The sequence below is a fragment of the Elgaria multicarinata genome, chromosome 1 (genome assembly GCF_023053635.1).
Source record: "Elgaria multicarinata webbii isolate HBS135686 ecotype San Diego chromosome 1, rElgMul1.1.pri, whole genome shotgun sequence".
Taxonomy (NCBI): Eukaryota; Metazoa; Chordata; class Lepidosauria; order Squamata; family Anguidae; genus Elgaria; species Elgaria multicarinata.
The window spans coordinates 45,100,927-45,125,882 of NC_086171.1; the positions used below are offsets into that span (position 1 = coordinate 45,100,927).

At 42.1% G+C, this 24,956-nt stretch overlaps 1 protein-coding gene across 1 annotated transcript in view; it reads left to right on the plus strand.

The window, feature by feature from the left end:
* ABCB1 (ATP binding cassette subfamily B member 1) overlaps positions 1-22,875 on the plus strand; it is a 77,255-nt gene extending 54,380 nt beyond the window's left edge. Inside the window, exons 19-29 of the mRNA XM_063127310.1 lie at positions 833-937; positions 2,204-2,281; positions 3,489-3,572; positions 7,393-7,596; positions 9,148-9,248; positions 11,328-11,468; positions 12,978-13,134; positions 14,888-15,085; positions 17,968-18,174; positions 19,655-19,801; positions 21,570-22,875. Coding sequence (XP_062983380.1) covers positions 833-937; positions 2,204-2,281; positions 3,489-3,572; positions 7,393-7,596; positions 9,148-9,248; positions 11,328-11,468; positions 12,978-13,134; positions 14,888-15,085; positions 17,968-18,174; positions 19,655-19,801; positions 21,570-21,776 — 1,629 coding nt within the window. The 3' untranslated portion in view covers positions 21,777-22,875. The remainder of the gene's footprint in view (positions 1-832; positions 938-2,203; positions 2,282-3,488; positions 3,573-7,392; positions 7,597-9,147; positions 9,249-11,327; positions 11,469-12,977; positions 13,135-14,887; positions 15,086-17,967; positions 18,175-19,654; positions 19,802-21,569) is intronic.
* Positions 22,876-24,956: the final 2,081 nt, after the last annotated feature.

The window sequence follows — 24,956 nt, forward strand, 5'->3', positions numbered from 1 at the left end:
CAAAAATAAAAACAGCAAAAAGAAAATTCACCAAGGTAGGTATTAAAATCAGCAAACGCCTAGGTGTACAGATAAGGTGGTTTCTGTTGCACTGCAGTGGGGAGAGAATTCCAGAGGTGAGGTGCCACAACAGAAAAGGCCCTCCCCCTGGTTGCTGTTAGATGCATCTGTGCTGTCCAAAGGACAACCAAAAGATCCTGATCTGTAGATCTCAACGAATGGGCAGGTTGATATGGGAAAAAGTGTCCCAATATCAGTGTAGCTCCCCATTTGTAACTGCTTCTTCTAATCTTTTGTCTTTTCAAGAAAAAACCTTAAGGAGGAAAAGATGGAATATCTGCATTATTTGATTGGTAGCGCTAGGAACTTCCCTTCTAGAAGCACCTTGTGTTGCTTTTGCATTATTATGTAGGGTGCCTGTAGATGGATGACTCCTAAAGCTACGAAAGGAAAGATTTTGAGCACCTCTTCTATCTTTCCTCCCTTACTGTTTCTCTTTTAATGGAAAACAGTGGGAGGATTACAAGTGGAGGGTGATGTCTGGATCTCCTGTAAAATTCCGTGAATGGGGCTGGTGATTGCATAATAAAAGCCTCATCTGGAAGAACCTGAAGTCTCAGTAGGAGAACTGCAAGATGTAATATTTTAGGCTTACAGGTGTGAACCACCTTATTAAGAGCTGATGAGCAATAATGCATATATAGATTACTGTACATTTCACATTGGATGTTTTGTGTCTAAGTGAATGACTTTCACTATAGCTAAGTCAGATGGAATTTTAAAATATGTGTTAATGATATATAAAACTAACCTTTAGATTCTTGTTCTGTAGATTTTTGCAATTCCGAACAAAACCATTATCCGAGAAAAGAGCAATTTGTACTCATTGCTATTCTTAGGACTTGGATTCATTTCCTTCGTAACATTTTTCCTCCAGGTGGGTCTCATTGTTTTGCTCTCATGATGCTTGGGTGGATTCTAAAAGCACAATTCAAGAGATATCTTAGTTTATTTTGATTTGGCCACAGAAGAAAATGATTACTTTCAATTCAAAGAATTCAGACTAATTTTTGAAGAGGGTCCAACATTGTGCATTTCATTTAGAAGTTTATATAGTTACTTGTTACATTTCATAGCAGAAAAATATCAAGCATATCTTAATTTCACAAGGCACTTGGCCTTGAATTGAGAATAAGCAGAATTGCATAATGCAGCTATATATTAAATCGCTAAGGGGAAGCAACTGTATTTTTAAGTATTGCAGATAACATTCATGATTTAATTCCAATAGATTGGATCTACATGTAGTCATGGGTAGAGTAAACCCATTGAAATGAATGGAACTTAAGTTAATCATGATCAATTTAAGTCCCATTGATTTCAATGGATCTACTCTATGTATGACTAAATCTGGATCCAACCCCATGTCTACATTTTCAACAACTTACAATGCATTCATATGCATATTTATAGAGAAAAAAAGTCCTACAATTCCCAGCATCACTGAACCAGCCATATAGAACTTAGTAGGACTTTGTTTTCATTTAAACATACATAGAATTGTGCCCTTATTTTGTTATCAGGAATGTTTATGTCTTGAAGCATTGACCATGACAGCTTGACCATATGTCCTACCAGAATAGACAATTCAGCTCTCTTTGGATCCTGAATAGAGAAGACATTTTCTGAAACCAGAATTCCACCTACACATGTGTTATGGGATACCTTCACTAATTCCAAATGAAGCCACTGGTTTGCGCTTTGGATCAAATTCATCATTGGAAAAATATTATTGCAAAATGATGATAGACTGGTGCAATACTTGTGTAGCTTTCTAAGAAAATAGGCGCTTTGTTTCTGGAAAACACTATGTTTTAAATTCTTCGACCTCTGTGAAATAGTTTTATGACTTTCTTCAGATGACAAGAAAACAAGATCTAAGTAGCCTGCACATACCATTGGCCTGGACAATTCTGCAGCCTAGTAGTGGTGCCCCTTTGCATCTCCATCAGGTCACAAGGGACAGTAGTCAGGAGAGGATGCTAAACTGCATGCCTGGTAGAGCATGTGTTTGTTCTCTCCAACATCTTGTTTTTCCTCTCGTGTCGGATGTAGGATGCAGGAGAGGGGAGGCTGGGTAGCTGTTTGTGCTCTGGTTTGCTTTGGAACATACTGCAATTATGCTGGCACTGTTCTCTTTCAGGGGTTCACCTTTGGCCGAGCTGGAGAAATCCTTACAATGAAGATTCGTTACATGGGATTCAAAGCAATACTTAGACAGGTAGGAGGAATAGATTTCTTTGTTTGCTTACTTCATGCTAGCCCGGTGGGTGGGTTGCAACATTCAACTGTACGCTGCCTGTCCCACCCACCCCACCAAAAAAACCATACAATAAACAACATTCTACATGCATCGAAGGATCACATACCTAGTTCCTTGCATCCTGCAGTGGGGGCAGGGAGGGGATTTTGAGTTGTGCTCTTTGAACAGCACCCCTCCTCAGTGCCCCATGGCGAATCCATGTTGAAAATGTCAAAAAGGGTAGTCTAGGAGCATCATCAGACTGGGGGGTGGGTGGATCGTATTTCCCTACTGTTGCTGTGGCTTCCTGCTGTTGTCCCCCAATAGTGACGATTTCTTTACAGCAGGGAAGAAAGAGGAAGCAGCAACGGCCATGTGGCCCATTCAGTGGGTGTTTTTATTGCACTGCTTTTCCTGCACACAGCAGGAAATGGCAGCAGGTTTTGCTTTAAAAAAATAAGTCGGATTTACCGGGGTCTATTTTGTCACGGAAAAAGACCAGAAGGGGTGGGAGACATGCAGGAGGTGGATGGCATCATCAAAAGGATGCACGAGAAAACGCGAGTGGGCAGTAACAACAGTGCAATAAAATGCTCATTTGATGACACTATATGGCATGTAGTCCCACCATCTTCACAGGCGCACCTGGTGGGAACATGGGAGATGGCCTTCTTGGTGGCTGCTCCAGTGCTCTGGAGCTCTGTTCCCAGGGAAGCTAGACTGGCTGCCTCCTTGATGTGCTTTCGGAAGGAGGCAAAAACTTCTTTGTTCCGGCAGGCCTTTGGCGAATAATCTGGGCCTCCATCTTTATTTTAAATGTTTAATGTTTTAATATTGTATTGTATATTTCTTTTCATAGGTTTTAAAATGTATATGTTTTAAATTTTATAAGGCTGCCTTGACGCCCAGTATTGGGCAAAAGGCAGGATACAAATAAATATAATAATAATAATAACAACAACAACAAATGAATTAGTTACTAATGGATGGCTACTAGTGGAGGGCTGCAGCTCTACAACTACTACACAAATGTATAATGCTGATACCTTATTTTTAAAATATCATAACAAATACGATTCTTTGTCATTGCTCTTACAAGTTTTCTGATTAGTCTTCATTTGTCCTTTGCTTTGGGTAAAATGTGATGTGTGTTTTTTCCAATCTTAAAATGCATTGTGTATTATAGGACATTGGATGGTTTGATGACCCTAAAAACAACACTGGAGCATTAACTACAAGACTTGCTCATGATGCTTCTGAAGTAAAAGGTGTAAGTATTGTAAATTCCCATCCTCTTGGCAATTCCAGTTGTGGTAAAGGTTGTTCTATAGTACAACGGATACAGTTGAGTTCCACATTCAATATTGAGTAGTGACAGAAAAACAATAGCATTAGATGTTTAGAAAAGCTTCCTGTTTTGTAGGTTTTCTAATTTCCATTTTCTGTGGTAAAAATGTAAATGCATAGCTTACTGTGATGTGAAATGCAGAATTGCTATTTTGGATGACATGAAGAATCAAGGGGAAGGAGAAAACACTTGGCTCTTCCTGTCTGCTGCTGCTTTGAACATCCCAAGCCACACAATATTGTATATTATGATAAATTAATCCATAATGTCCTTAGAACTGTGATATTTTACATTAGGGTTATTGTTCATTACAATAATGACATACCCAGCAACCTTTGTGGATCCTAAAAGAGGCACTTCCCGGTCTTGAAATCAATGCCCTTGCTCCCACTCTGCTGTTTCACCTGTTAGAAAAGTCAAAAAAGTAGAACACCAGAATAAATATTTTAATATTTTAATATTTTTGGTCATTCAGGCCACATTCTTAGTAAAAGCCAAAACTGTCTAAGAGACTTCTTGCTCTCAAACTTTAAGGCTTGAGAAATTTCTCTACTCAACTTATACATGCTAATTATGGTGCCTTCTGCTTAGCTTGAACAAATTAAGGAACTAATCAAAACCCAATTAAGGAGTGCTGCTAAATCTGAATGGTGGATAACTTTCAGAATATAGATGAGTACGGTTTGTAAGACCTTAGAGTGAGTTGTTGAGTAGCACAAATTTTTAGTAAAAACATCTGAATTACAGTGCAAGTGAGATGAAGAAATGTAAGGAGAATAGAGTTGTATGCTGCCTTCAGTTTAGTGTTCAGACAAACGTAACTTGCAGCTAGTGTTTTGTGAAAGGCTGAGGGATTTCTCAAATTATCTGTATTCTTCAAAGTGTCATTTAAAAGGCCATGTTGTACTTCAATAGGCAAGTAAGGAATTTAGGTTAATGTTCACTTAGATTCTAAGATCTTGTATGCCCCCCACAAGACGCATGCCTGGAAAGGTAAGCTGAACTTACTGACTTCAGAGCAAGTAAGCCAATTGCAAGCGATTCCATCCAACGTGTGCATGCTGTGACATCAGAACCAGTCAGCCAATAGCCCTGAAAGTTGGGACAAGCCGAGGAAGAAAAAGCAAAAGGTAGCAGGGAGATTTAGCAACAATTACTGCCACATTGACAAGTCCTTTACTTCAATTGAACATAGTATTGCTTAGGAAACTGCAGTGGAGTTGAAATTGGCCCAGACAAAAGCAAAGTTAGGATATTAGCCTTAAAAATTGGGTAGCCCCTGCTAAAAAAAGAAAATTTATAGGTCTGTAATAAAACTGTTCCAATGCTAGCTTTGAGTGCTTTAAACTAGGAAGTGCCATGGCTCAGTGGTAGAGCACCTGCTTTACATGCAGAAGGTCCCAGGTTCAATACTTGGCATCTCCAGGTAGGGCTGGAAAAATTCCTGCCTGAAACCCCACAGACCTGCTTCTTGGTTCTTTGGTGCAATTGTTATAGGCTGCATTACACAGGAGGAGAGGGGTGACAAGAGGTTTGGATTGAATACTTCACCTCCATTCAGTTTCATAGAGACGCTGCCATCTAGTGGTGGAAGATCCTGCTATTTCCCAGCTGTTATGTACCTTTTTATACCAGGATTTCCAGAGGATTCTGCAGGAGACATCCTGGTTGTTGACATCATTGTGAAATTGACCTGAAAATTTCTGTCAGTGGCCAATCAGGAATGTGCAATAAATCACTCATTTAGAGGAACCCTTAGTATAAGGCAGCTTCCTGTGCTCCTAAAGGCTGTCATTCAATAACAGCTTCTTCAGTTTGGATACTGTTATGTAGCTGCTTATTTAAAATGCTGCATGGTGAATTTAGGGATTCAAGTTGTAAATCTTGTCTTCGATGTGTGTTTGTCATTTCTACTTTTTGGCTTCAACTGTTTAGCATTTAATTTTTTACACATATATTTGTAGTAATTTTCAGTTGTACATTTCCAAGAAGCTGAGAGAGTGCTCAAAGTCTTAAGGTATAATCCTATGCAAGTTTAGACAGAAAAAAGGACTACATCTCCCAGCATGCTTCAGCCAGCATGGCTGGCTGGGGCATGCTGGACGTTGTAGGCCTTTTTTCTGTCTAAACTTGTATAGGATTGTGCCCTTAAAGTGTTAGGCTTGGGCAAGCTAGTTCACAGCAGCTTGATTTGGGTCTTGCACCGTAGGGAAGTGTCTTTGAAACCAAAATCTAGTTTTGCAGCAACTCTAGGCACAGGCTCCACTTTAGAGTCATTAAATGTGATCTAAATAAAGCAGGTTCTGGCAGACACAAACAAAGATATTCATAGTTAACCTGAACTGGCTTCTGAGTCCAAGTTTCTGAAATAGAATATTGTTATGGGCTCCCCATTTCCCTATACTCCAACAATACATTGTATAATTCCATTGGTTGGAAACAACGCTAGGGACCTATGGAGTCTTTGTAATACTTCTTCTAGTTAGAAATATGCAAGCAGGACATATTTTAAACAAATGGACACTCCTGCAGTGGGCAGCAAATCCGCTAGCCCTGCACCAGGTTCCCAGAATGACCCCCTGCATTCATAGGTAATTAACCTAATGCACATCTCTTTATCTCTGCCTGTCCCCTTCTTCCCAAATTGAAGCAGAAGAAACCGCTGCTGTATCCTGCTTCTGCTCACTGAAAGGTCTCTGTGACGACCACCTCTGCACTGGGTTTACTTTGGATCACTCCCGTTGCCGCCACATGTGACAAGCACTACTTTATACTGTTCTCTTATTCTTTCTGGAACCCAAAGAACCCAGCTCAGGTGACTTCATCAAGAGTTTGGGGTGCTAAAGCTGTCCCTGTGGTGTGCCGCCTTCTGCTTTGGCCCCACAGCTATACAGATCCGCACCCTCGCCCCAAACTTCTCCCTTCTGCTGCCATCATAGATCGACCTGTACCCTTCCCCAGGTACTCCAATGGCCACACCAGGTGTAAATGAATGTAATTTATTAACAAGACGTTAATGCAAGTTCAAAAGCTTAATGGTTTCTCCCAGTTCACAAGCGTAACAGTTTCAAAGTACAATGCGTAACTGTTTCAGATGGTGATTCCACTTCAGTGTTTCACAATATAACTGCATAAGTACTCCTACCTACTCTGCCCCTTCTAAACTACACTATTCTCTCTCCCACACTCTAATCCACCAAAACAACAAAATACGCAGACCCTTCCTGTCTTTATTCCAAATCTCTCTCTCATATATCTTCATTGTCATATATCCCCACATACCTGTCAGCAGCAGCATATATATCACAAAGTCCTCCGACTCCTCCCCTTCTCTCACAGCCAATCCAGTCGCTCCACTCAAACATCCAATCAGCACTCTCCTTCCATCCAGCACTCACTCCCCCCTCTATGGCTTCATACTTACCATTCTGCCACAAACACACAGTAAGAACCTTCTTTAAGCTTTGCAAACCTTAATAAACTTTCATATTACACTTAACAACATATCCACATGCAGTAAAACATCACAGTCTCATCTTCCCAAACTCTGATGAGTATTTCAAAACCTAGAGAGAGATGTTCAGCTATCAGGAACAAGCCTCTTGTCATTCGCTTCCACTGATGAAATAGCTCATCCAGCTGTTTGTCCGGCGCAATCACCTGACGTGTTTCATAGTGGATGATTGGAGACCACCGTCCTTAATGATGGAGGCCATTTTTGTTTTTCTCCCCTCTCCTTCAGGCTACAGGGGCCAGGCTAGGCATGATTGCCCAAAACCTTGCTAACCTTGGAACGGGGGTTATTATATCACTGGTGTTTGGCTGGCAGTTGACCCTTTTAATCTTGGCTGTTGTGCCCATCATTGCCATAGGAGGGCTCATTGAAATGAGGATGTTGTCTGGACATGCCAAGAAAGACAAGAAGGAACTTGAAAGTGCAGGGAAGGTAAGTCTCTGGTAAGTCATTCCCTCTAATGGCACTCACCTACCTGAGTTTGCTAACAGTCGTGGAACCAAGTCGGGACCTTTGAGAAACAAGAGGGAGGTAGTGGCATGCATGGCTAAAAGTATTCTTTCAGCATTTTCATTGCTTCCTTAATAACTTAGTTGCAGCACTAAGGCCTTCTTCTTAGCTTATGCTGGCAGTCATACCTTCCCACATGGCCAAGTGAAGTACCACTCCACTCCATCTAGAGTTTCCCCAGTTTTTGAAGGGGGGTTGGCAATGTGGTGGGGCAGGGCTGCAGCATGGGGCCATCCCATGTGGGCTACACACACACACACACACACACACTGACATCGCTGACTCTGTGAAGGAGCTCTTCTCTGCAGAGGGACTTCCATTTCTCTCAGGCAAAGCCAAGGAGTCACTGCAGCCTACATGCTAGGCTCAGAGCAACATCTTGGATGTCATGCCTGAGGGAAAGGAAAAACATCTTTGTCCTCTGTGTTCAGACATAAATACCCTTCTCAAAGACAAAGACCTCCCTTCTAAAATATCCAAGGCTATTGGTCCACATCATCAATTTAGATCATTCTCTTCCCAGAATGTTCCATCCTTTCTGACGTCAAAATTGGACATTACTTCTGCTTTTCATGTATTCAACTCTCTGGTTTGCTCCTCTGTTCTTTTGGGCACAGGGATTTTCTAAACCACAACTCTGACCTTTCTACCACCCTGAAACCTTTCACCTGCATACAGTTGTTACAAGTCGCAAGTTCTTATGACTAATGTCTTTGAGCAATATCAAACCATATTTCCAAATCATTTTCTATCAGACCTTATCCAAACTAAATCATCTATCCCCTTGAAACAGTGTTCAATGTGTGTAGGCCTACTTGCCTATTTAATATTAAAGCACTACCCTATCACTTGTACATCCATTTAAACCCATTCTGTGTCCCCAAAACTTCTTTCTCTATGCTATGCCAACAAACTCTTATAACCCCACTCTTAGACATATTCAGTAAAATTTCAAATGAAGAAAAAAACCATCAGTCTAGAGGGCAATATTATGTTGCTTACTCATGGCCTAAATTATTAACCGCTTGTTAAAATATTATCCTCTAGATCCATAATTTCAGTTGAGGTTGAGATGAATCTCTAACTCTTAACAAGCCTGAACACCAAAAAGGATGCCATGGAAGGGGCAGAGGGGGAGAGGATCCTTCATTTGACATTTCCCCTCTCTCCTGTATAATAGTGTGGGTGCTTTTATGTGGCAGCAAAGAGTCCTTTGGGGAGTTGAAGGAAATGGCCACCATTAACATCACAATTATTGGTGTTATGTTAATAGTGGGCTGTGGCTGGTACCGCCTGGAACCAATTGTGCTTTGGTGCCAAGAATTACCTCTTGAAGACACCATCCGTGGAGAGCCACAACATGTTGTTATTACCCTTTATAGCTCTTTCCCTAAATCCATCTTGCTGAGGGAAAATTTATAATGGAAATGCCAGTTCTTTCCCCATGAGCAAATGTATTCATCTCTTTTACAGATTGCAACAGAAGCAATAGGGAATATCCGAACTGTTGCTTCCCTTACCCAGGAAAGAAAATTTGAACTAATGTATGGACACAATTTGGAAGCACCATACAGGTAACCAATACTGTAATTTTGGTCAACACTTTGAGCTTTTCTACACGAGGCGTTTATTGTGTGTTCGTCATTCCTTACTCATATTTGTTTACGGTTCTTTAGATGATGTCATGAACGACCAGTGTTGCTTCTGTTTTTTCAGAGCACTTTCCCCACCTTTTTTTTTTAGAGCTGGGAAAATGTATTATTTCTGAAAGCAAAAGAAAATGTATTTTCTTACTTACGAAACTGTTTTATTCTGCTACGGAATAGTGCTACCGAGAGATTGTGTATCAGAAAAGCTCTTTGTGTAGCGCTTGGATCTCAATTTTGCAACGGACCCAAAAGCAGATTAACAGCCTTGTATAGGAATCATAGAATCATGGAATCATAGAATAGCAGAGTTGGAAGGGGCCTACAAGGCCATCGAGTCCAACTCCCTGCTCAATGCAGGAATCCACCCTAAAGCTCTTGAAAAAACGACTGAGAAGCAAATGTTTCATATCCTATCTTCCTTGTGATTTCTCTTCTCAGATGGCACCCATTTACTAAGTGGTGGTGCCTTTGCTTCTCAAACACTGCCTCTTGTGAAATCTAGCAGCCCGTTTAATGTGAGTGAAGACTGCAGAAACAATTTTCTAACTTACTATTTTTTATTTTAAAATGTCAATGAAACAAAACAAAAAAGAGGAAAGGAAAAATTGGAGCTACATAAATTTGAATATATTAATTTCAATGCAGGCATATGAAGTGTGTGTGTAAATATGTCTTTCCAACAATTATACATAAATTTAAAGAAAAACAGACCAAATAAGTATCCATTTGCAAGAAGCATTTATATACCGCCCATTCAAATTTTGAAAGCATTGTTAGATCTTTAATTAATTGCATTAAAGGAGGTGAGCATTTATACTTCCAATATAGCCTTTTAACTGTCTAGAGGGCATGGAGAATACATTTGCATTGACCTTTTGTTAATTTCCAGGAAGCAGGTAGATAATTTTAGAGGATATATGCATCAGTCAATACTAAAGACTGCTCCAATACAAGTTTTATCCATATATTAACCTTCCAAGAAGAGGCAACTATTGGGCATTGCCAAAACATATGATTACAAGAAGCATTAGCTGTGTTACACTTCCAGCAATTTGCAGACTTAGACAAACCCTTTCAAAATTATTTCATTTACAATATTTATATAGCGCTTCACATCCAAAATATTTCGGAGCAATGAACAGCAGATAGGCTGAATCATTTCTTTTCCAGTTCGTACTCTGCTTTTCCCTAAAAAAGGAAGCCAAAACAGCTAACAACTTAACAAAACAAATACAATAATATCACAAACTAAACAAGATGAAAAATGGATACCGATTATCTTAGACCTATTTTGATCTTTGTTCTGACCTGTTACTGGACTGAGTTGGCCTTGGTCACTTGGATGGATGACCTTATCAAGAGAAGGACGAGGGAGTTTAACTCTGTTAATTCTGTCCAATTTCTCAACAGCTTTTGATACCATTAACCATAGTATCCTCCTGGACTGACTCCAGGAATTGGGCATTGGAAACATTGTACTACAATGGTTCCAGATGCACTCAGGGGGATGGTTTCAGAGAATAAGATTGGATGACTATTCCTCGCCTCCTTGGCAATTGTGCTGTGGGGTTCTGCAGGGTACCATTTTGTTCCCAATGTCGTTTAATACCTAAGCAAAGCCACTGGAGACCATTAGGGGATTTGGAGCAATGTTCCATCAGTCAACTGATGACATAGAGCTCTATCTCCCTGACACTTGAATCAGATGAGGCCATTCAAGACATAGATTAATGTCTGGAATTAGTGATGGGCTGGATGGGGGCCAATAAACTCAGGCTGAATGCTGACCAAATAGAGGCCCTGTGAGTGAGTGGTTCCCAAGTTCAGGTGTATTGCCTCATCTGGATAGGGTTGCAGTCTCTTTGAAAGAACAGGTCCATAATGTGTGAGGTACCCCTGGATCGATCTCCGGCAGCAGCTCAGAGTTTCCACATTTTTTAAATTGAGGCAATAGTTGTGTGTACATCAATGTGCAAAAAATGCCTCCTTTCTTCATTGTTACAGAAATTCTGTGAAGAAAGCACACATTCATGGACTAACTTTTGGCGTTTCCCAAGCAATGATGTACTTTACCTATGCGGGTTGTTTTCGATTTGGCGCCTACCTTGTGGACAATGAATATATGGAGTTTAAGGCTGTTTTCTTGTAAGTATCTCTCCTTTAAAAAAAAAAAAAAATCCAAACAAGTACAGAGGTTGTTTTAAAAATGTTGGCATCACACAAATATTTCTTATTGTCATTTCACATGTGAAAAAAGAGGAAGTATTGTGGGACAGAAGTGGGGGGGAAGCCCTTATACAAATTTGCCCTTATACAAATTTATGGTGCGACCACACTTAGAATACTGTGTACAGTTCTGGTCACCACACCTAAAAAAGGATATTATAGAGCTGGAAAAAGTGCAGAAAGGGCAACTAAAATGATTAAGGGGCTGGAGCATCTCCCCAATGAGGGAAGGTTACATCAGCTGGAATTATTTAGCTTGGAGAAGAGGAGGCTGAGGGGAGATATGATAGAGGTGGACAAAATTGTGCATGGTATGGAGGATGTGGACAGGGAGACATTTTTCCCCCTCTCTCAAGATACTAGAATCCGGGGTCATCCCATGAAACTGATTGGTGGGAGATCCAGGACAAATAAAAGGAAGTACTTCTTCACACAGTGCATAGTTAAATTATGGAACTCACTACCACAAGATGTAGTGATGGCCACCAATTTGGATGGCTTCAAAAGGGGGTGGATAAATTCTGGGAGGTGAAGGCTATCAATGGCTACTAGCCCTGATGGTTGTGTGCTATCTCCAGTATTTGAGGCAGCAAGCCTGTGTGCCCCAGTTGCTGGGGAACATGGGTGGGAGGGTGCTGTTGCACCATGTCCTGCTTGTTCATCCCTGGCCAATGGCTGGTTGGCCACTATGTGAACAGAGGGCTGGACTAGATGGACCCTTGGCCTGATCCAGCGTGGCTCTTCTTATATTCTTATGACGCTTGTGGTTTGCCAAATAAGGAACAGGGAATACACCAGGGAAATGGTACGGCAGTCTTTTGGAGGCTTAAGTTTAACAGAGACAGCTTGAATTTCAGTAGCACAGGAGAAGTCATGTGAGAGGCAGAACGGGCACATTTTGAGTGATAAGAAGACATAGAGAAAGTCACTCCTCCCCCAGTAGCTGCAATTTATATTGCCAAATAGAGATCCATTTGCATGAACAGATCACTATTGGGCAATAACAATTACAAACGAAGGCCCCCTGATCTGGATCAGGACCACAGTGGGAGGGGGAAAGGGTTAAGGCTCCCCTACTCCTCACTAGGGACCTGATCCAGATTGGGACTCTTTGCACTTACTCTAGAATTAAAAAAGGGGGCACACCACAACTGCTAGCTATATCTTTAGTGGCTTTTTTTGCTCCTTAGACAAGGTACTAGGTTGATGTCAACAAAATACACATGTAAAAGCTATCATGGCTAAGCTTCTCAGCAACACATCCTAGGGCCAGATCTACACCAAGCAGGATATAACCCTTTGAAAATGGTGTATATAATGTGTCCTGGGCCCAAACAGTTGTCAAAACCATTATAAACTGATATAAAGGAGTAGTGTAGATCCTACCCTTTATATGATAACGGTTTCCTGTATGGTTTGCACTTCCAGGGTTTTCTCCTGTATTGTTTTTGGTGCCATGGCACTAGGACAGACGTCTTCCTTTACACCAGACTATGCCAAAGCCAAGATATCTGCAGCTCAGATGTTCATGCTGTTTGAAAGAGTGCCCTTAGTAGATAACTACAGTGATGAAGGACTGAAGCCTGTAAGTTGACCTCTGGACATTATTTCCTGCTTCATAAAAGGTTTCAGAATTTGATTTTGCTACTTTATGGGTTTGGGGTTTGTGAGCTATTTCTTGCTAGATCCACTAAGCCAGGATATTTGAATTGGTGCCACTTTATTCCAGTGTATGAAACCTCAGACATTCTCAGCTCCCCTCTCTGAGATAATACTCCCTACCTGCTTGTGTATGTGTGTGCAGGTACACCAAGACAACCTTTGTTCACAGTTCAGCAAAGCAGCATCTACAGTTTCTAAAGGCCATTTTGCAGTGAGACGGACCTGTGCTCAGCATGCAATCCGTCCAGGCAGTTTCCATAAGCCAATAATAATAATAATAATAATAATAATAATAATAATGATGATGATGATGATGATGATGATGATGATGATGACGATGACGACGACAGTATTTGTTACCCACCTCTCCCTCTGGATTGAGGCAGGGTACAACACAAATGCAAACACCATAAAATACATATAATGGATTAAAACATATAAAACGAATACATTATTAAAAGCAGCACATTATTAAAAGGCATCTTAAAATTCAGCTGGGTAGGCCTGCCGGAAGAGATCAGTCTTTATGGCTTTCTTAAATTCCGGAAGACTCTTAAGTTGACGAATACTGCGTTGATTCCTTGCCTATCCCTGCACATCCACAACGCAGTTGTTGATTCCTGCAGTACTGCCATAGTGTGTGCAATCTGCACACCAAGGGGTTGTGTTTTAATACAGGAAGCAGCTTCTTCAGGCTACCTCATTGGTCCACTGTTTCCTACATTAACACAGGGACGGGCAGTCTTCGGGCTTGCAGCGTCCACTTTGCTTTTTACCATAACCCACAAGAATCACTAACCTGAACCTGGTACAAACGTCCTAAGCTTAGAATTAAAGATTTCTGAGCCCCATGAATTTGTTTTGAGTACCAGAACTGAATGGAGCTCACAGCCCTTCCGCACAAAAATCCACTCCTGGGGCAATATCTAATGGTAGTCCTACATAAACTAAGCCCATTCACTTTAATAGGTCTACTCTGTGTAGGAGTTCTATTGGACACTGCCCCCTGGGTACCACAAATTTCCTTAATTTTTGCACTATAATTCTGAGCTCAGATGGGGGAGTCGTTTTATTGAAGATCCGAAAGAAAATCACCGAGAGAACCTACAGTGGTTCTCAACCTGTGGGTCGCGACCCCTTTGGGGGTCGAACGACCTTTTCACAGGGGTCGCCTAAGACCATCGGAAAACACATATTTCTGATGGCCTTAGGAACTGAGACACCGCTCCTCTATCCATCTCCAATTATTCAACGAAAATAATTTTATGGTTGGGGGTCACCACAACATGAGGAACTGTATTAAAGGGTCACGGCATTAGGAAGGTTGAGAACCACTGTACCAGTAGATCTACCTTCTGCCCACCCTTGCTTTAACACATAAGCAGAGAAATGCAAGTCTGAAATAAAAGGCTGGAAAGCAGCTGAGGGGAAAATTCTCTATGCCGGGGACCAGCTCACGGTCTTGAGGGCCTTATAAAATTCACAGGTCTCTAGTTTTTAAAATCCTGGAAGCTATTTAGGAAAATGCAGAGCTAGAGCTGCATTTTCGAATTTTGGAAAAGGAAAATTGCAACTACTTTTCGAGTGTTAATGTCAATGCCGCCTCCTCACTCCGCTTCTAATGGCATTTCACTCAGTCATTTTTCTGAAACAATTAGATGTTCCTTTTATTCCAGGAAAGGTTTGGGGGAAATATAGCATTTAAAGAAGTGGCTTTCAACTATCCAACCCGGCCAGATGTCTCGGTGCTCCAAGGATTGAGTGTCGCCGTCGAGAAGGGATGGACGTTGGCTCTTGTGGGAAGCAGTGGCTGTGGAAAAAGCACGCTGGTTCAGTTGCTGGAAAGATTCTATGACCCCCTCAGTGGAGAAGTGGTAAGAACATAAGAAGAGCCCTGCTGGACCAGACCAGGGTCCATCTAGTCCAACACTGTTCACTCAGTGACCAACCAGCTGCCTGTGGAAAACTCACAAGCAAGTAATAGCACCCTTCCACCCATGTTCCCTAGCCACCGGTGTATGTTGGCATACTGCTTCTGATTCTGGAGGTAGCACATAACCATCAGAACTAGCAGCCATTGATAGCCTTCTCCTCCAGGAATTTCTCTAACCCCCTTTAAAGCCATCCAAATTGGTGGCCATCACTATGTCTTGTGGTAAATTGGTTGCGTTGTTTTATTGTACAAGATTAATGCCACCTAGTGCTTATCGTGGCAGGGATCCAATTCATCATGCCAGGGATTAGGGCCAGCTACTGGTTTTAGACAACCTCAGTGAGGCCCCTCCCTCAGGAAGGCAGGAACTACACTACTGCTTTATAATGGTATTGAAGAGCATTAACAACTGTTGGAGCCCAAGACACATTCCATATACTGTTTCCAAATCACGTTTGTAGTGTTATATCCCGTTTGGTGTAGGTCTGCCCTAAGGGGGAATCCACACGTCGTTCTGAAATCGCTTCTAAGCGACCCCAGTGCGGCGTGAAAGCGAGTGTGTAACTGGCCTTTTGAAGAGCCGACGAAGAGACGTCCTTCCCGCCGCTGCCGCTGCCGCCGCCGCCACCCGCAGACCTCCTCGCCGACCAGCGAGGAGAGCTCGGCTGAAGAAGGCGGGGTTGAGAGCGGAAGAAGCTCTCCACCCCGCCTTCTTCCCCCGAGCTTTCCATCCCAGCCGGCGAGGAGGGAGTTGGGTGGTGGCGGCGGCGGCAGCAGGAAGGACGTCTCTTCGTCGGCTCTTCAAAAGGAAAGTTACACACTCGCTTTCATGCTGCACTGGGGTCGCTTAGAAGCGATTTCAGAACGACGTGTGGATTCCCCCTAAGTCTACATCTCACCACCATTGACACCAGCTGCAAGTGCTCCTTCTCTTTGCCATCATGGCTGCCACTTGTGTGATTGGTAGATCACACAAGAGAGCCAGTGAGCAAGGAAGCAATGGTATCTCCTCCTGCTCCTCGTCCCTATCACTATTATCTGGGCAGGTGAACAAGCAGGTTGCAATGGTGAAGAGAAGGAGCAACTCCAGGAGGTTCTTGTCTTGATGTTGGCCCTGCCCAGGATATGCCTTTTTTATTGTAAATTGCAAAATGGGACAAAGTTTTAGTTTTTTAACATATATATTCTCCTTGCCACTACAAAACAGGGCAGCCTGTTTACTAACAGGGACTGGCCGGCGAGACCACATTACACCAGTCCTTTTACAACTTCATTGGCTGCCAGTCCAGGTCCGGGCCCGATTCAAAGTGCTGGTATTAACATTCAAAGCCCTAAACGGCTTGGGGCCAGGTTATTTGAAGGAACGCCTCCTCCCATATGTACCTGCCCGGACCCTAAGGTAATCCTCAGGGGTCCTTCTCCGTGAGCCCCTGCCAAAGGAAGTGAGGCAGGTGGCTACCAGGAGGAGGGCCTTCTCTGCTGTGGCACCCCGGTTGTGGAATGAGTTCCCCAGAGAGGTCTGCCTGGCACCTACACTGTACTCCTTTCGTCGCCAGCTGAAGACCTTTTTATTCTCTCAGTATTTTAACACTTAATTTTAACTTAAATTTAAATTTTATTCTTCTAATTCTGTATTTTAATCTTATATCAATGTCTGCTGCATGGTTTTATCCTGGTTGTACTTTTTATACTGTATTTTGTATTTGTGTTTTCAGACTGTTGGTTGTTTTATTATGGTTTTAATTTTTGTGAACCACCCGGAGAGCTTCGGCTATTGGGTGGTATAAAAATGTAATAAATAAATAAATAAATAAATTTCCCTCCTAGGATTGGGACTTCTGACATCTTTACAGAAAGCAGCCACAGTGACCTGATTGGGATTGATGTTGTGGTACAGGGACACAGGGTTAGACCCCTTCTCCCTCCTGTGGAGTGGCTCCTTAGTGTGCCTCATCCCAGCGCATCTTTGTAATAGAAAAAGAAGTGCAGAGTTCCAATTGTGGAATTCTTCATCACATGTAATTTGATTCTAAGAGGGAATGGTTTGCTTAAGGCCACCTTGTGAGTTCAGTGAAGAGGTGAGATTTGAACCCAATCTTCCTGGTTCATAACCTAGTCTCCTAGGCTGCAATCCTATGCAGACTCACCTGGGAGCAAATGCTATTGAACTCACTGGGACTTATGTCCGAGTAAACGTGTGTAGGCCTTCACTTACCCATTACACTACAGGAGCTCTCATTTTGCATTAACATGTGTTTCATGTTATTTCATATATGTTCCTTTGAACTATTTGTAATGAAGAGCATTCGAAATGTCAGATAATGAGCATCTTTAAACGAGCGTTTTATAGCACGCTCGTTACTAGCCACCCACGGATGTTTGTGGGTCATTCTGATGATGCTGTCAGTCTCCTGTGTGTCTCCCGTTCACCTTTCTGGTTTTAGCGCTAAAAATAAAACCAAAGAAAACCTGACTTTTCTGGGATATATAGATATTTGTCAGGTTTTCCTGCTGTGTGCAGGCAAAGTTGTGCTATAAAATGCCCACTAGAGGGTGCTGTCCCATTCAACTGCATTGAGCTGTATAAGCCACGTGGTTGCTTCTCTCTTCCTCGTGTAATTACAGCTCCTTCCAGAAGCGGAAGAGAAGCAGGAAGCAGAACCATGGTAAAGAAGCATGATTTCCACCCATCTGAAGAAACTCAGTAACTAGGAATGCCTGGTTAATGACCACTGTACATCAAAGAAATGTTGATAAAGCCTTATTTTTTCGAAATGTTCAAGTTTCTCTGCCTTAGAAATTTTAACTTTCCTTCTGTTCCAGCTCCTGGATAGCCAAAATGCAAAGCAGTTAAATATCCAGTGGCTGCGATCCCAGATTGGGATTGTCTCTCAAGAACCGGTCCTCTTTGACTGCAGTATTGCTGAGAACATTGCCTATGGCGATAACAGCAGAAATGTGCCGTTTGATGAGATCGTCGAGGCAGCAAAAGCCGCCAACATACACTCCTTCATTGAATCCTTACCAGATGTAAGTAGCCCGTTTAAAGAATGTCTTTAAGTGCTTTTTCTTGGGGAAAAAGGTCTGACTCAAGAGAAGGCAGCTTCACAATCTTCAATTAGGGCTGTTTTTTAATCAATGAGTCTGTAAGATTAACTGATTAACTTGTTTTAATAATATTAAAAAGGTGCCCCCCAGTTAACTGGTTGTCAGATTTTAAAAACAAAAAAATATTATTTTAATTTGACTGTTAGTTTATTTTAAATACAAGTGTTTATTAAAATTTCAGAGAGCAAGCGCCATCTTTAAAGAGGCATTTGCCTTCCTTTCTCAAAGAGGATGAAATGCCATTTCTAAGACAAAGCCTGATATGAAACATGTGTGTGCATGATCTAAAAACAAAGAAACTACGTGCTTCAGAAATAGTTTTTATGCGTAGACAAATGCATGCAAATATAATTGATAGATGAAATAGATTATAAATTCTTTAATCTGGTTACAATTCATTCCATCCTCTTCCCTGGGTGTCTTCAGACGTGGCAACCCAAAATCATTTCATAGGCAACTGTTTTTCAGACCAAGCCTTATTGATATTCCACAGAATCCATGGCTCTATAAGCTACTTATATTTGTTTCCTCTTAGTTTCCTATCATGTTTTATATTGGTCTTGCATTGAGTTCTGTGCTCCTGCATCACTCATACCTCCGAATAACATGGGTGTTTACATGGTCATTTATCCCACAAGATGAAATGGAAAGGAGCACTTCATTATCCAGGAACCCCTTTCTCTATCAACTTGTTTTATGCCTCTGATTGATCTGTTGATAGAGTAAACAAATCTGAAAGTAGTGGGCAGGGTGACTCCTTATGTAACAGGCCTTTGCTAAACCCTTGACTCCTTCATTTCAATATATTGGCCTGGTTCAGATAACACGCTAAACCATGCTGCTTAACCACAAAATGGTTAAGGGAATTTTGTGGTTAAGTAGCATGGTTTAGCGTGTTGTCTGAACCAGGCCATTCTGTGGGCCAGGGAGATTTGGGCTCCGTGTTGTTTGTTGGGTGATAACTAGGCTGCTTACTGACCTTTTCTCCCAAGGGTATGCCTTCCCCTGTGTGGGAGATGTGCACCTTCTCTTCTGTGGCCTTTTGGTGAGATGAGAGAGACATAATCGCTGTTCATCTTAGGGCCATTTTACTGGACGTGGTGTTTTAAGCCAGCAGGAGGTGATGTGTGTAATCTTCCTCTATTTTATAAGCAAGCTGGTACAGTGCAGATAATGGACTCTTAGTTGCTGGGTAGTTCACATTACACCTTTCCCTGAACAGTGCGGTAGCTGATTAAAAGATGATGAGTTATTTTATCAGATATATTCAGACTTCAGAAATATTAGTCAGAGTACTATTAATGCAAAGAAATAGAAGTCTTATTGTGTAGCTGATACGTATCTTAATCCTATTAGATATATAACTAGGGGTGCTTTCTGAACTAATTTTTGTTGCCCATAGAAATACAATACTGCTGTGGGTGACAAAGGGACTCAGCTCTCTGGGGGCCAAAAACAACGCATTGCGATTGCTCGTGCTCTCGTCCGCCAGCCAAGAATTCTTCTGCTTGATGAAGCAACTTCTGCACTTGATACTGAAAGTGAAAAGGTAACTGTTTGTATTTATATTGGGTGGGTGTATTGTCGGCATAGGCCCCAGTCACCATGGTTTCACAATACAGTAGGAGTCTCCAACCATTTTGTGCCAGTGGACACATTTATTGCTACCAATGTCCAACGTGTCTCTCTTCTCTCACACGTAGGCATTTCCCTTTCTGGCAACATCAAACACTCACTCCTTTGAGCCCACAGTGCGCTCTCTCTCTCGCTCTCTCTCTCTCTCTCTCTCTCTCTCCACATTTAAACATCACTCCATACAGAAAAAATGCACACCCCCTACACTGCAGACATAAAAATGCACCCAAAACTCAGAGAGCCCCACCCTGCTTTCTCCCTCAACCCCAATCACCCATCGCCTATCCCAACCCCAATCACCCATTGCCTATCCCAACCCCAATCACCCTACCATACATCCCAGCTCCTCCCCTGGCTCCAGGGCCAGCCCAAGACATTTTGCTACCTGTGGTAAAACAGCAAATGGTTTCTCCCTCCACAGGTCACCCAAAACCAGTCAAATCAGTTTGGTACCTGAAGAAGAAAGTCCCACAGATCCTTTTTCCTCCTTCCTGGCAGTGTAAAAGCAACAAAAATCAACTAATAATTAACAATTTGCTTCCCTTTCATGATGCACCAAATCAGCTGCCTGAGGTGGCTGTCTGTCTGCCTAACAGTAGGGCTGGCCCTCCCTGCTTCCTTCCCCCATCCCAATTCCTTTCTTCTTGCTTTTCACTCCATGTTGGATCGCCTGGCCTCCCCGATCTCTCCCATCACTTCTACAGCTTGCCTGGTCTCCCTACTGCCTTCTCCTCCCTGCCAAGTCACTCCCATCTCCATGCCAGGCCCGGTTTCCTGCTTCTGTCTCTTCTTCACCTCTACTGGTCAGGTTACCCCTAGCTTCCCTGCTGTTAGGTTACCCTTAGTCCCTCCTGCCTCACCCTTCCTGTTTCTTTTTTCTCCATCCTGTTGGGTCATTTCCACCCCCCTCCCCATATCCCACACCAGGAAGCTTTGGGAAGTCCTCTCTCCCCACCCACCGCCTCACTTTTTGGAACACTTCAGAGTGAAGCACTGGGCTCCATCAGCATGCTATCTTTACTTCCTGCCATCTTTAACCCAGGAATTTTAGGGATGGGCAGAGTGCACAAGCTGCACGTTCATTGTTTCCACATTCAATTAACAAATCATGGGCAATTCTGGGTTGTTTAATGCATAAACATCCCAGAGTTTTGGATTCACACATCACTTCCATTAAAAGTGGAAACCGTGAGCATTAGCTCGGATGCTTCTCTCACCCCCACAATTCCTAGGTTAAGAAAGGAAATGCTGCTGTGTTGTGCAAACTAGTCTGTCTCTTAGCTAGTGTTCATACTCTTCTTGATCAAATTATGTGCTGGCCTCACTTGTACCTTCATTTGGCCAACCTGTGTGCTAGGCTGCAACACCCACACAAGTTCCATTGCAAACACTGGGAATTCTGAGAGAACCTGCATAAGATTGTTCTGCATATTGCTTTTGCTGATTATTTGGCTACTCCTCCATCCATTCCCACAGAGTTAATTAAATTCACATGGTGGTGTATTCTTTTATGGTCACTTCCAGAGATAGCCTTGCATCCGCTGAAGAATTTTCAGGATTCTCACATTTTGTGCCGATATTGTCGTCTTCTTTTTTAAAAAATTGTGGGAAATAGAAGGAATTTTCTTGGGATTAAATAGAAGCTTTTCATTCTTTGAAAATAATCTTCTGTTTTCCAATAGGTTGTCCAGGAGGCTCTGGATAAAGCCAGACAAGGCCGCACCTGCATTATAATAGCACATCGTTTATCTACAGTGCAGAATGCTGACAGTATAGCAGTGATTCAGAATGGGAAGGTCCTAGAACAAGGAACGCATCAGCAACTACTGGCCAGGAAAGGAATGTATTACTCCCTAGTCAATGTTCAGGCAGGATCAGCCCAATTATAAATTACAAAGTGAACATTGCTAGAGGTTGTTTTTTTTTAGAGAGATGACCATTAAAAGGTACTGTTTATACCACTCCCAGATTAAATTAAGTCAACTGGCCCTACTGTTGGGTTCAATTTTAGTAACAATTCTCAAAATGAATCGTGTCATCCTGAGCTCTTCACATTTGGGCTGTTACCTTTTATTGTTCTCAGGGGCTGTCTAAAAATCATCTTTGCCCCATGGTGGCTGCGTTGCCAGTTCACTGAAACCACGTGGCAAAGAGATGAAGACGTGCAGTGGAAAAGTCGGGGACTTACCCTGACTTTTCCTGCTGGATTGTGGTTGACACGGCTCTTCCGCTGTCTGTCCTTACTCCGGCACCACACCGGGGGGGGGGGGTGTTCTCAGGAAGAAGGCAACCTCCCATTGGTCACCAGAAGCTGGGGGAGGGGGCAGGCGCAGCGAGCTGAATGGCTACCCAAAAGCCTGCACTGCCTCCCTTCATGTGGATAACTTGCCACCACCCTGCAGCAGCGATACCACGGGGTTTGGTGGCAGAGCAGCACCAAGACGCATCATGAAAGCAGGGCCTGAACTACGTACACAGTACTTTTGAAGGTTACATTTGTATGATCACTCCAAAGACTTTGTTAAAAAACACGTACTGCAAACTAGAAGTGTTGGGTCAAGGAGACCCCTTTGTGTCCCAGAAGCCTAAAGACGGGAGTGCTTTAAAACCCAATTATTTCTGGATTCCTGGTGAAAAATTTCAAACCATTTTGGTTGTCAGTTCCTGACAAACCTGAAAAATACCTTGGTATAAAGAACCGAGACATTGGTAATTTCCACTGAATTTAAATTCTAAAGCAACAACTTTTTGTTTCGCTAAAGGACGTGTTTGGGACCTAGACAAGGCTTTGCTAGCTGTTCTTTGCTATTTTTGCCAAGTTAAAAAAAGAAGCAAAACAGTATTAATTGCCTAGGGAAAATATATCTTTTATCTTCATTTCCCAAATCCTGTTGTACAAAGTGCGTTCTATTAGAATACACACTGGAAGGTTTATTTTCAACTAAAATATTAATATTTAAAATAAAATAAATACTTTCCCAATGTCAAGTCTTTCTATAAATCTATTTATTTCATTTCATTTTTATACCACTCAATAGCTGAAGCTGTATTTATACTTGGATGGAAGTTTTAGTTTTCAGGAGGGAATTTCCGGTTCAAAATAATCCAAGCAGAGTTCATCAGATTGTACCTGATTTAAAATACAATTCATTGATTGCTTACTCTGTATTTCTAAGTGTTTTCCACCCAATTTAGATTTTCGTATTAGAACTGGGTATATCTGGTTAGTTTTTCCGTATTTTCACACACTCAACATAACACCTCATCAGTTTATTTCATAGACTCATAGAAGAGTAGAGTTGGAAGGAGCCGATAAGGCCATCGAGTCCAACCCCCTGCTCAATGCAGGAATTCACCTTAAAGCATCCCTGACAGATGGTCGTCCAGCTGCTTCTTGAATGCCTCTAGGGTGGGAGAGCCCACAACCTCCCTAGGTAACTGGTTCCATTGTTGTACTGCTCTAACAGTCAGGACGTTTTTCCTGATGTCCAGCCGGAATCTGGCTTCCTTTAACTTGAGCCCATTTATATAATAAAAGGCAAACACTCAGGCATTTAAGATTATGCTTATAGGTCATACATCCCTATGTTTTTTCATTAGAAAAATAACCCACAGGGTCACACTGTTTCTCTCTTCTCTGGCATGCAGATGGAATCTGAAAACTTCCACTTTTGAACCACAGTTCTCTCTGTGGCATGTATGGTATCATCAAAGCGTGGTTTCACAACAACTGTCTTGTGGAAAAGAACAGGAAAGGGAGATAGGTGAAAAAAGTTATTATGAGTCTGTTCCAAGGGGGTTCTATATGGCCTATTTACCTTGTCCTGGCTGCAACATTTATATGACACAGCTGCCAACTCACAGCCACATCAGTCTTTTATCCCTGAAATTGCACTTTTTCACTGTGTCATTTTACCACTTCTTTTTTTTTTTTAGTTGCTCTGAGGTCACCGTGTTGTTTCTCTGTTCTGTCAGTGGTGGCCTTGGTTGGAGATAAGCAGCGGGCATTGCTGTCTGTGGACCCAAGTCCAGGGTACATACAGGAACGCAGGGCAAGGGGTGGGTTTGACGATGCCCGGACAGCCTGTGCTCCCTGCTACCATCTAAATTTACTGTTCCCACCTCACAGCAGCGATGCTGCAGGGTTTTGAGGGAATCAACTACAAAGTGGAGTCATATAGACAACCCCCAGCTGGGCTGCGGCAAAAAATGTGTCCCAGTTTATAATGAAGAATCATGAACCATTTCCATGGTTAAAGAGTTGCCTCAAAACACGTACAGCTGGCTTTTTCTTCTTCTTCTTCTAGACAGGCAAAGGAAGACTTTATACCCTGCTCCCTTCACACACCCATCCCATCTTCAAGGCCAAATGACCTCAATTGCTCCCTGGAAACGATCCGGATAACTTACTTTTTTTTTTTTTAACTTTGTGAAATCACTACACCACATGTATTTGATTTTGCTTGCAAGCCATGTTGGAAGGATTTCTATCCTTTAAAGAAGGGATATAAATAATGATGATATCCTGGTTTGTTATTAAACACAGTTAGAACAAACCATAATTCCCCAAGTCGAGAGATAAAAGGGAACCAAGGTTAATTCTGAAGTGGAGGTTTCAATTTCCTCCCCTCAACAGGTGAAGGAAGAGTTGAAGATGGGGAAGCACACAAGTTTGAGGTTCACCACAGTTTTCAGTTATAACTGAATTGGGCCAATATGCGAATTTAGGAAGGCAGTTGATATTGTGTGTGTGTGTGCCTATGCGGTGATGTCCAAAACACTATAAGAGCAAAGTAAATTGACTTTTAGTTAATTACATACAGACATATTTGACTCCAAATGGAATTTTTAGTGTTTTATGCATTTTTTGCTAGTTTTATATTGTTTTTAATTGCTTGTTAGCGGTCTTGGGAATATTTTTGTGTGTGTGGAAAAGCAGAGTAGAAATATTTTAAACAAAATAAAGCACCATATGGGTTAGGGGAAAGGAAGAAGGGGGTTCCACAGCACCCGCCAATCTTGGAATGGATGAATGCAAGTTCATACAGATTAATCAAGACAACACTTAC